The 12,428-nt window shown below is 49.6% G+C and overlaps 1 protein-coding gene across 2 annotated transcripts in view; it reads right to left on the bottom strand.

Moving 5' to 3' along the window:
- Kif26b (kinesin family member 26B) overlaps positions 1–12,428 on the bottom strand; it is a 285,786-nt gene that overhangs the window by 87,410 nt on the left and 185,948 nt on the right. The window contains exon 1 of one of the 2 annotated variants that reach the window (XM_070023181.1): positions 10,364–10,522. The exons of the other annotated variant lie outside the window; for it this stretch is intronic. Coding sequence (XP_069879282.1) covers positions 10,364–10,383 — 20 coding nt within the window. The 5' untranslated portion in view covers positions 10,384–10,522. Of the gene's footprint in view, positions 1–10,363; positions 10,523–12,428 lie in introns of those variants that run through there. 2 annotated transcript variants of the gene reach the window in all.

The following is a 12,428-nucleotide window of genomic DNA, read 5'->3' as shown; positions in this document are numbered from 1 at the left end:
CCAGGCCTGAGAGTGTTGTGAAGGAAATCGCATCGATAGAACGACAGAGCTTCTAGAAATGCATTGGGGGGGGGACCACTCATGTGCAACTGGACAGAATGTAATTAATGATATGTAAGCAATCAATCAATCAATCAACATCTTGTGTGGTCCTGCTTGTGTAAAACACATATGCTACTACAAACTGCTTGTGCATTTCTAATGGCTTTGATTATGACTTTTTTTTTTTAGTTTTGGTGTTTAGGTTTAGGGCTTTGCATTTGCTGGCAGGAGCTCTACCACTTCAGCCGTGTTCCCAGCTTTCACTATTTTTCACATAAGGTCTCTATTTTATGCCAAGGCCAGCCTGGACCCTGATTCTTCTGTTTAGTACAACACAGCTGGGATGGCAGACATGTGCTACCACACCCAGCGTTTTCACTGATTGAGATGGGGGGCTCATTAATTGTCTGCACAGGCTAGCCTCAAACCTTGAATTGCGCCCCCCAATCTCACCTGCTGAGTCGCTGGAATTACAAGGGTGAACCACTGTGCCTGGCTCAGTGTGTCATTTTCATACATGTACATAATGCACTTCAATCAGATTCACTCCCCGTTACTCTCTCTTGATTGCCTGTCTACTGCTCCCTTTTCTTCCCAAATGGTTCCCTTCTCCTTTTTGATCTTTTGAGCTTTTATGAATTAACTCTTACTTCACATTGCTTTCTATAAAAATGTCAGAGACATCTTATCTTGGTGACTTTCAGCTGAGGTTGGCGCAGGCACTCAGGTAGCTGTGCTGTCCAACCTCATCAAGTTGCTTGTGTCATTCAGGGCCACTAACTCTCAGAAGTGACCCTGTGTGTGCCACAAAACCGTCTAAAAGTTGTCTCTTTTTCTTTTATACTAGCATTTGACTCCATAGATAACAACCACTGCTTTTTCAAATGCATGCTCTAGGTATAGCAAGAGTTTGCAAATGTGGAACAGAAACTGAGAAATGTTCCAACACTGCCGAGTGACCAAGAAAGACAGCAAGGCACGCTCTGGGCTAGGACAGCGGAGCCCCTGACCTTGAACAGAAGCAAAGGACAGGGGGTACCTTCAGCAGGGATGGAAGAAGGAAAGGTAAAGGAGTCCACACTATTTTGAGCAATTAAAAGTGTAAAAGATCTCCCTTTATACTTGTATATTTTTTAATATAAAATTTTAGAATGCTAGGACTTTACCAAGTATTATGTGCTAAATATACATAATGTGGTATGGCATTGTTTTTTAATATAAGTTAAATAAAAACACACATCACTTCCATAGCTTATAAAAATTAAAGATCTCTTTACTTGTCATTTATGTATTTACTTATTCATTTTATTCTTTTTTGTCAGTTGTGCGGCTTGAACTCCAGGCCTGGGTGCTGTCCCTCAGCTCTTCAGCTCAAGGCTAGCACTCTACCACTTGGGCCACACCACCACTTCCGGCTTTTTCTGCTTATGTGGTGCTGAGGAATCAAACCCAGGGCCTCATGCATGCGAGGCAAGCACTCTACCACTGAGCCACCTTCCCAGCCCTTATTCATTTTAATCTATAGAGACTGTATATGTGTATATATACACACACACACACACACACACACACACACACACACACACACACACATATTTATAACCAGAACTAGTTACATAGGTATCAGTCATATATGCATATACGTATATACATATAAATACATTATATACATATAAATAAATATGTGTATATACGCACTACATCCTATATATGTTTAGGGGAATCTTTCCTGTAAGCTTCTAGAAATAGGAGCCCTCTCAGAGGGCCTGTGCCTTATGCCTGCTAAGCTCTGGGTCAACTCTGGATTGCTACCAAAGCATCCACACTGTGGCTGCCTCTGTGCTGTTGGTGTTGGTGTTGGTTTCAGTCCCGGGCCTCTCGACTCTCGAGTTTTTATTACCCTGTTGGCTGGGAAGTTCTTTATAATGAAGAAAGGTCAGAAAAGGGGATATCTTAATTTGAACCAATAAACTGAGGTCATGGGTAATGTTAGGTCAGATACTGGGGAAGTTTCTGTCAGTGTTCTTGTTCTTCCCTGAAAACCAGCAGCTGACATGGAACTCTGCCAGCCCTGTGTCTGCAGACTGGGTGTACTGTGGACAATGGCTTACTGCTCTCTGGCAGTGTGTCCTCATACCACAATGGCCAGGGACATGACAACTGATTGTCAATCACACCAAGACACCATAGGCTGTATAGGAAAGCCGGTATGCAAAATCAGCACATATGCAACAATACTAAGCAAACTCACACAGAGGGTGCACAACCTAGACAGTGTGTAGACAGAATTCTTTTCAATACTCCACTGGAGGTAAGTGGTCTGTGTTGGTCACGTTTCTCACAGCCCGAGTGTCCCAGGCCCACCCCGGTGTCACTGTGAGGCACACTGGCATCTTCCTTACAGGACTGAAAGTTTACAAGCTCAAGTTTACAAGCTATCTCTCTTTTCTACGTTTGTAGAAATGCAATTTCCCCCAAGCTTCCCGGTCCATAGTGAGCACTATACAAATACAGATGGACGGGTGGATGGACAGATGGATGGGAAAATACAGTTGGCTCAAAATCTGCCACCATGGAAGACTTAAAGTCTGGACGAGCGTCTTCCTGAGAGGCTTAAGCTGAGTCCTCCCCGCTGCCCCGCACAGGGGTGTCTAGAAATACAGGTCTGTGTGGAGGTGGTGTCTCCTCAGTGACGCGCAGCTCCGAAGCCCTGCAGGCCTTGGCCTAAGGATATATCTGGGAACTTTCCAAAACAAGCTTGTCACATTACATTAACAAGCACTTCGTTTTCTGTGGGGAAGCTGATTGTCTGTGTTCTGTAGAGGGATGAAATAAAACTTTGTTTCTTGTGTTTTACAAACTGAAGCACAGTCTATCTTGTGAGAGTTCCCAGATCTTTGCCTCTCTGCCTTTCCGTCAAGTTCATGGAGGGAGAAGCCAGTGTCGGAGCTGGTACGCCGATGCTGCCTGTTCAGGAGGGCGAGAGCCACGAATGAGATGTGGGATCTGTAGATACGGCCAAGCACTGGGGGTGCAGGAACACAAGAATGAGGTGTGGGATCATAGATACACACAAACACTGGAGGTGCAGGAACACAAGAATGAGGTGTGGGATCATAGATACACACAAGCACTGGGGGTGCAGGAACACAAGAATGGGGTGTGGGATCTGTAGATACGCACAAATCTGGGGGTGCAGGAACACAAGAATGGGGTGTGGGATCTGTAGATATGTACAAGCACTGGGGGTGCAGGAACACAAGAATGGGGTGTGGGATCTGTAGATACACACAAATCCGGGGGTGCAGGAACACAAGAATGGGGTGTGGGATCTGTAGATATGTACAAGCACTGGGGGTGCAGGAACACAAGAATGGCGTGTGGGATCTGTAGATACGCACAAACACCGGGGGTGCAGGAACACAAGAATGGGGTGTGGGATCTATAGATACGCACAAACACCAGGGGTGCAGGAACAAATAAATGGCTTTCTTCATAATGCCTATAATATTTTATTGTATGGGATTCTTCAGGATATTATGTGTGTGAAACAATTATAATCATTGTGTTCATTTTTCTCATCATTATGGGTCCAACATTTATTTTGCCAGGCCTTTGGGAAAGAATTTTCTTTTCTTGAGGTTTCTTATTGGGTTCTTTTTGAGTCAAAGGCTATAGATTCGTGCTTTGAAAGGGTGATTTAATTAGATGGCTGGTATTTTTTTCCCTTCTGTTTCTGATCTTAAGAAAGTACTGCAAACTGCTTGCTGACAGACTGGCCGAGGGGCTCTTTTGTTCCTCCAGAGGGGGCTCCGTGTCCATGTCTCCCCGGCTTACTCCAGGCTGCCACAGCTCCAGGCATGGAAGAGACACTTTTAGCAACTGCATATACATACACTGCATATCCGTACTGGCACCAGAATTGCATAGTATACAGGTCTTTCTCAGAATTATATTCTCAAGATGGAAGAAGTTAATGATATTCGCATACCTGAACAATACACTCTTATTAGATTATCAAATTGTAACAACAGGTCAACAATTCAGTTCGAATGCTACTCTGAATTGCCCCAGATTAAAAACAGAAAAACACGGGGCAGCCAAGTACTTAATTTTACTTCACATTTTGTTTTTTTCTCCATCAGAAGTCCAAAACTTCTCAAATAAAACAAATGAAACCATTGGAAGTCCAAGTTAATATTGTAAATGACCGATCCCAGGCCAGTGTTATCCATGTGGAAATCATAAAGTTTTCTATTTTGAACTGTATTAGCTCACTTTTTATCACATTGTTCCGGTCACTTGACTTTTTTTTCTTTTGGACATGGCTCACACTCCTGCTGGATATAGCCAGTGTCTTTATCCAAATGTTTATCCAACAGGTTTACAAGGACTTTGTGCACACTGCTGAGTGAAAGGGTCCAAGGACGAATACGGAAGAGGAAAGGCTGCACCACCGTCCGATCTGCTTCGACTTCCCCACAGTCCCCTACCCAGAAGGCTGCTCCTCTAAGAGTTGAACAATCAACAGAATGCATGATGTCCCAGGATTCCTCCAGCTAAAAAATGCTACCTCTTTGGTGCCCAGCTGGCTGTGAGGAGCACCCAGAGCTGCTCAGGTGTCCCAGACGGTGCGATGGCATCTCTCCCCACAATCGTGAGTGTTTCTAGTATGGCTGACAAAGTGATTGGCAAGAGCAATGCTGTCAGGGCGAGTTTATACACCTGTAAACTGACTCTGAATCCCCCGAGCCATGCTATCAAATCCCAGGCTCTTTACTCGGTAGGCTCCCAAGGCTGACACCTGACTTTTCAAGGGGTCTTGGGTGGCTGGAGCTCATTCCCTTGTTCTTTGTTTGCAAGCAGGGGTCTACAATAATGGCTACCCTGGTACCATCTTATAGGGCACTTCCTGCATGCTTCTATGCTTTGTATTTGAAATACTCCTTAAAGGCAGGTGCTACAGGCATGGCTAAAGGCAATTTCACCTTAAGGAAGGGAGGCCATGGGGGACATGCTGTGAAAGGCTATCGGAGCCCTGGGTCCTTCTTCTCCTCCTCTTACCCCAGCCACTGTACGGGGAGCAGCTCTGTTCTGCCACAGGCTCTCCACCAAGAGGTTCTGCCTTGCCACAGGTCCAAAGAGCAGAGATGAGCTGTCATGGACTGAAACCTCCAAAGCATGAAGCAGAACGGACCTCGCCTCCTTTTACGCTGACTACTCACACAGCCTCGCTCGAGCTAGGAAGACTAGCAACTGCGGTCACCACGCAACAGAAACACCCGTGCACAACACCATCCGTTCCCAGACTTCTGAGTGCCAGCTCCTCTGTCAAAATGTCCTTCCTTCCTAGCCGCCTCCTCCTCAACCTACTACACCCACCACCTGAAGGACGTTCCTTTCTTCTGTGTGTCGGGATACGTGGCTAGTAGACAGACTCTGAGACTTAACTCATGTCTTAGCCTCTCTTCTGGCCTCACCTTGGGATTCACAAAGACCCATAACAAAGCAGGTACTCAGTCTGTATCCGTAGATTAAATAAGCTCTCCCAGGCCTGGATTTTAATCATAAACCTCTGACTGGAGTTTTAGGAAGCTCCTGCTAGAGTTTCAAGCAGCAAGCAACAGACACTGAGATCTGTGCAGATTCCATTGCTGGTGCCAAAAGCTAAATGCTGGACATTATTTATTCTGCTTCTAGTTACATGTTCATACTCAACTCTTTTCCTAATACAGTGTCAGGTGGCAAATTTTTGCGGAAACCTACTACTCAAATACCAAGGAAATCTCTGATGGGGGGGGGGGGGAGAAAGACGGGCTGAGGGGCCAGCCCCACTTCACCCAGGCCCTGGCCCTCATCTCCCCCCCTCTCCTCCCCAGTATCCGAGGACCGTCTGGCAGCGGGAACTTGTGCATTCAGCTCAAGGGAATGTGCAGATGACAGTACGGGATTTTGAGGGGCTTTCTAACCCAAGCAAGGAGCTTACATATTTATGAGCTGAAAGCTCAGATTTGTGGTTTTGTGCAATTCCTCAATTTTCCTCTAGAGCACTCAGAGGCAAAGAGAGGCCTCTTAGCTCATCAGCCTAGCCCACACCTCCAGCCCTGCGCCGGACATGGCCGCGGACGACGTATGGAGACACCCAGCCAAAAGAAAGGGAAAGATGATCGAGGCAGACTCCTGGGCTGAACCCTGGGGGACAGTGGCCCATGGGCGCTCCCTCCCCCAGGAACCACAGCACTGAGGACCTGCCCAGACATCACAAGACTCAAAGACGTATCCCTGCGTGGCCTGGCCACGCTCACACATGCACACGCTGCGTGGTATCTTCTAACCATTAGAACTGTCAGTTAATTCCTCCTTTGTTTCTGCCAAGAACATTTCCTACAGGAAATGTTTCATCATGAGCCAGAGCTCATGCACAGCTGCAGAAAACTCAACAAGGAGGAAGAGGAAGAGGAAGAGGAAGAAAGAAGAAAAGAAGAAGAAGAGGAGGAAGGGGGTGGGGAAGGAGAAGGGGGGAGGAGTGAGACCAGACCTGGCCTCTGAGGCCAGCTCAGAGAAGAAAGAAGCATCCAGAGTCATTCTCCTCGGGCGCCAGTCGTCCCACAGGGAGAGAAAAACCGGGCAGGAGACACCATGGAATCCACATGCTCCTCCAGAGTTTGAGATGCAGCAGGGACCCGGGCTCAGGCTGCAACCCAGACCCAGGGCTTGCTCCTCCCTGGACCCACTGCCCCCCTGAAGCCAGCAAGGTGTTTGGATGTGCTGGGTCTCCTCTTGACCTCTTCTTTTAGGACCCCGTTTTCCTTCTCCATTCCTGAGGGGCCTCTGTGATCACCCCCCCAACTTGAGTAAAGTGAAGCTCAGAGCCCCCCTTCCCCCGTCCCAGGGGCCCTAGGCTCCCGGCCTTATCTCTAGCTTTGGAATGCAGGGGTCTGTTGCTCTGGAGATTCAGGCATCTGCAATCCTGGCCCCGTCACCTGCCCCGCTTCCATGACAAAGAGCCGGTCCAGTGCACGGGCAGCGCAGAGAAGGCCGCTTTGTCTTTCTAGAAAGGGTGACCCTTGGTATCTGAGACATCGACAACACTGGCAGGAGAAAGGCACTGTCCTCACACCAACTTAAAACCGCAGCCAGCTCGCCTGCACTCTGCCATGGAAGCCATTCATACTCCTCATATCACCTGCCAGCCCCCACTCAAGACTAGGGGCCGGGGTGCCCACGCGCCCCTTCGATTCGTGCAGCCATTGAGCGGCCCTGGGCTGGACCCAGAAGGCAGAGTGCAGGCCAGGTGTGCTCCTCAGCCACGGTTCAGGGAGAGAGGAGCAGGGGTGGTGGGAACTCAGGAAATGGGGCTGTGAGAGAAGACTAGGGTGCTGGGGCCCATCCTGGAGGGGAGGCGGGATCCAGCCACAGCCTCTTGTCTCTCACGTTGCGGGCATGAGATGCGTGGTGTTGGCTGCTCGCCATCACGCCAAAGCAAGAATGGACTGCATCTCTCAAACCTTTTCTCTATAAATCCATCCTTTCAGCCATTTGTTATCAAGACAGAGAGCTGACGATCACATGAAGGGAGCGGGAGACTAAGGCGGCTAATGACTGGCTGGCCGGTGCTCCCCCGTCGGCGGTGCTGGGGACGGCTGGGCTGGGCTGGGCTGGGCTGGGCTGGCGTCCTGGCACTCCCTGGCACCCCTGGTCCACGCGAGATGCCTCTTCCCCCACTCCGAGTGCCAAGCAACCCCGGGTTGGGTCCCATTTCACCTTTCTCCAAATTGATTTTCTTACAAATCTAATTATAAGAGTTCCTGTTCTTAAGTGTTTTGACTGAACCAATTGTCTATTGTGCATAAGCACAGTGTTTACAAGGATTCCACAGTGAGGGATGTCTGCACGTAGGTCAGGTGTTAGTGGACACCTGACACGGACTCCTTAGCCTTTGAGGAGTTCTGTGCATTGTCACGACACTGGAGGGAAAGAGCTGGCAAGTGTGAACAAGGCTGATCAGTTGAGACGCACATGTGGTCAGAAAGAAACAAGCCTTTCCGGGGAACACTGCTTTGGGAGAAAGGTGGGAGACCTCCAGTCGGCCTCTCAGCACGCAGACCTTGCTCGGAAAGAGGCCAGTGAGAAAAGCCGCCATGCGCAGGCTGGCGCTGCCCAGCGGCCGCACGGGCCAGTGACTGTGGGCATCAGACACAAACAAGCTGCGTCCGGTCTCGCTTTCGGATTTATTGTGATTATCAGGAATTATCAGTGGAGACTTTCTGGGCCCAGCACAGAACTTTGGAATTCCTCTGAGACACACTTTCCCCGCACCTCCCCCCACATCTTGACTCCAGTATTTTCTTTTAATTGCTCAGCAGTTTTCACGATGCCAATCGGCTGGCCCTCAGACCAGCGGCAGGAACCAGCGTATCCAGGCCGTTTGCTCATTCTCCACTACCACATGCCTTCTGCTACCCTCGGCAGCTCATTTTTACATCTTAACAGGACATGGAGATGCCATGGGATGGACGGTTTGCCAGGGTGGCTTGGGACCTGGCAGATTGCTTCTTGCTGCTTTTTCTTTTCTATTTCTGGAAAACCTGCTCTCTTTTGCTCAAAAACAAACAAACAAACAAACCCTTTCCCTGTGCACCAGGGAGGCTGCAATTGCTCCCTGCCTTTGTGGGGACAAATACAAGCACAGGAGCTGGATGTGGGTTAGGCAGTGTTTCCCTTGCTAATATTTTCCCTTTTCCCTGCATGCTTTGCGTCAGGTTTCCCCTCCCCTCCCAGTCTTTCAGATGCCAGAGCCCAGCAGAGTTCATAGAAACAAGAAACCACAGCAAGACAGCACCAGAGAGCACGCATTCCCCGTGATCCAGCCACTCTGTGTGTGCAGGCCTCGGCTCACGTGATGCCAGCAACATGTGTTTTCTGTCTCAGGCCACTTTGATAACAAAGGATGTATTTTAAAAGGCGTGGCCCTGGAGCAAGACCTGTTTGGAGACTCAGTTTGGCTTTGGGCTGATCCACTCAGGTGTTCGGGGATCGCCTCCGATGAAGTTACATGCCAATCAATAAAGTTAGGAACTCTTCGGGCAGGCTGGTAAGAAATGATCTCATTCTCCTGATAAAACAACTGATTTAATATTCAGCAATCAACTGAGCTCATTCAGTTCAAACTTGGCATTTGTACATGCTGCATTAGAACACTGCCTGCGTATAGGGCTGGGCAGGGCGCGTCCAGCTGCAATCTTCAGAAGGTCTTTCATGAATTTTCAAGACTCAGAGGAAGGGGTTGGGGTGGGGGCAGGAGACCAGCCTGGGGCTGAAATGGAAGACCATTCATGAGAAGACTTCTTCCAAATCTAAGCACATTAAACAAGCCAGGATTAGCTGTGTGGACACTATTGTAGATTCTAGAGCCAGGATCAGCTGTGTGGACGCGGTTATAGATTCTAGAGGGATAAGCTGCACTGGCTATTTAAAAAATGAACAAACTATCTAAAGTCTATTTTAGTGCCTTCAGCTGGTTTATGATCCCAGCAGTCCCCTTGAATATTGTATTTTTTTAATTAAGAAAGCTTAAAATTATGCTTCCTGCACATTAACCTCTTCAACTTATTGTCAAACAAAAGGCAAATTACATTTAAAATGTTTCAGGTTCGGATCTGTTGGGTGGTTGTTCCTTTCTCCTAGGAGATAAGCCAACTTTGGTCTCAGGCCCCTCCTGAGCATTGGGGAGCCCAAGTGTTTCTACCCAGCCCTGGCTGTGCCGGGCCGGAGCTGGCTTCCGCTCACTCACACCTCACAGGGCAGCGAGCTGGCCTCTGTGGTCCAGAGCAGGGAGCTGTGCGCCTTAGCTAAACACATACCAATCTCACATTTCCTCAGACAGACAGAACCTGTACTAACAGCCACCTGCTAACTTGCTTCCATGACTTGGCAAACAGAGTACATTTCAATTCCATCTTTCTGTGCTAAAGCGAGTCAGTGCCAGATATTTTAGCAACTCAGCATAAGCCTTGTTTATAGCAATGACTGTCCGCTTAAAAGCATGGTTCATTTATTTCCCATGATTCGCAGTCTCCAAAAGGGATGTTTGGAGATTCTATAGCAGTAGTTTAAGTCTCTCTCTGATAGAGCTGTGGGTATCCTGCACATCAATTACACAAGAAGAAAATGTCTGTAACCTGGTCCTCCTAACTTCTCTGTAATACTTTAGACATTTTACCTTCAGTTTTCTCAAAAGGAAATTCAATGGAAAAGTTAAAGTAAAAAAAAAAAAGTAAGACAGACCATGTAACTGCAGAAACATAACTGTGTTACTTACACGGCTTTCCAATCCATCATCACTGATAAATCATGGCTAAAGACCCAAGTACAGAGCCCATTTCTTCATGTCTGCTAATAAATAGCTTCTCTCCAATGTCTTGTGCAGACCTGGGGCCATCTCAGAAGGAAGCAATGAAGTGCGGAAGCGCAGGAGAGACCGGACAAGTCTGAAATCCATGGGGGTCTGGGAACTCCCAGAGCAGAGACTGCGAAGCATCCCTGAGACTCCAGCCTCTGGCTAAGGCATGCTCGCCATGTCTCTGGGCTTCCAGCCGCCCTGGCGGCACAGGCCAGCCCCAGCTCCGACATGGCAATGCCTCCAGGGACCCGGCAGGGACGGGACGCCAGGAGCTGGTGGGATTCGGCCAATGCGCACAGGCATGCTTCTCAGGGGAAGCCGCACCAGCCCTCTCCTCTTCTATCTGCTGTCTCCGAGAGCCAGCCAGCCAGGGAGGGGCAGAGCAGACAGACAGGCAGGCAGGCAGGGAGGGGGGATAGGGGAGGGAGAGAGGGAGGAAAGGGAGGGGAGGAAGGGGAGGGAGGGGAGGAGAGAGACACTGAGAGAGAGAGAGAGAGAGAGAGAGAGAGAGAGAGAGAGAGAGAGAGAGAGAGAGAACGAGAGAGAACACTTTGCTAAAAAGCCAGCAGAGAAACACTTGCTACAACTCCATTAACCCACAGTAGCTCAGGAATTTTCTAAGTGCAGCGGCTGCAAAGCAGATTCAAAACCAAGCTGGTCCAGTCTTTAATTATACATCCATGTGCACACCAACTCATGTATGCACACACAAAGCCAGAAGACCCGAGGCTTCCCGCAAGTGTGACCCCCAGAGCAAGCCGTGCAGATGAGCGGGCGCAGGCGCCCCCCGCGAGAGTGTGGTGCGCCGGTGGTCTGTCTCTGCGTGGCACGGCCATGCTCACCTGTGCTCACACACTCTGCCCGCACAAGTGCAGACCGCACGGCCGCCCTGCCGCCTTGGTCTCTGGATGGAGACCCCACCTTCTTTTCCTGTGCTTCAGGACCAGAGCCAAGGGGTGAGGTGTGGCTCTGGGTTCTCAGCTTTGTGGGTCCTCCGCAGCATCGGGGTGTGGCTGACCAGGGAGCTCCACCAACCCACAAGGCCTGGAACATGCCCCGGAGAGCGCAGAGCCTGCCCAAGGCAGGACACGGCCTGCGCTAGGCACCAGGGCCCGGGGCGGCCCAGGCCACCACCCATGAACCATTCCCAGGGGGTCCGCAAGTCTCCTCCCTCTGCTCCAGGAGTTCCCGCCGGTCTTTTCCATGCTGGGCCTGGCCACCTGCCATAGATATCTGCCAAGAATTGTTGGTTTGTGTGTGTATGCGCATGCGTGCGCGTGCCATTACTGAAGCTCGAACTCAAAACCTGGGTGCTGTCTCTTAGCTTTTCCTCACAAGGCTCTGTCTCTTGAACTACAGCTCTGCTCCTGGCTTTTTGGTGGTTAATTGGGAGATAAAGAGTCCCACAGACTTTCCTGTCCTTTGAATGGTGAGCCTCAGAATTCAGCCTCCTAAGTAGCTGAGATTACAGGCATGAGCCACCAGCGCCCAGCTCATTGTGTTCAGTTCTAACTGATGGTGGTGACTGACTGAGCTGCTGGGGCCTTGTGTCCTGTCAGACGACTCATTCCTTCTACAGTGTTGAGTGATCAACAACCTGAATGGAGAAAGACCTAGTGAGACGTATGTGGGAAGACCGTGTATGAAGGTGATAGGAACAAGATCAAACTGAGGACAAAGGTCAGGACGGTGAACAGGGTCCCAAGGAAGGAAGACAAGGCAACAAAATGAAGCAGTGACAAGCAATGGCTCCTCCGGCTTCTTCGGCTCCAAGCACCACACCTCCCCGGCTGCACTGCGTGAAAGCCTCGGTCCTCAGCTTGGTGCTACTGGCAGCTGTAGGAACTCTAGGTGGGGCCCAGAGGGAGCAGCCTGGGACCCAGGCCTTTGTTCCTTCTCTCTCTCACCTGACCAGACAGCAACTGGACCTCCTGCCATGACTATTGTCCCAACACTGGCCCAAAGAACAGGGCCAATCTCAACC

The sequence above is a fragment of the Dipodomys merriami genome, unplaced genomic scaffold (genome assembly GCF_024711535.1).
Source record: "Dipodomys merriami isolate MVZ:Mamm:240054 unplaced genomic scaffold, mDipMer1.0.p SCAF_158, whole genome shotgun sequence".
Lineage (NCBI taxonomy): Eukaryota > Metazoa > Chordata > Mammalia > Rodentia > Heteromyidae > Dipodomys > Dipodomys merriami.
The sequence above is the reverse complement of the archived record's forward strand: the minus strand, read 5'-3'. Positions and strand labels throughout refer to the sequence as shown.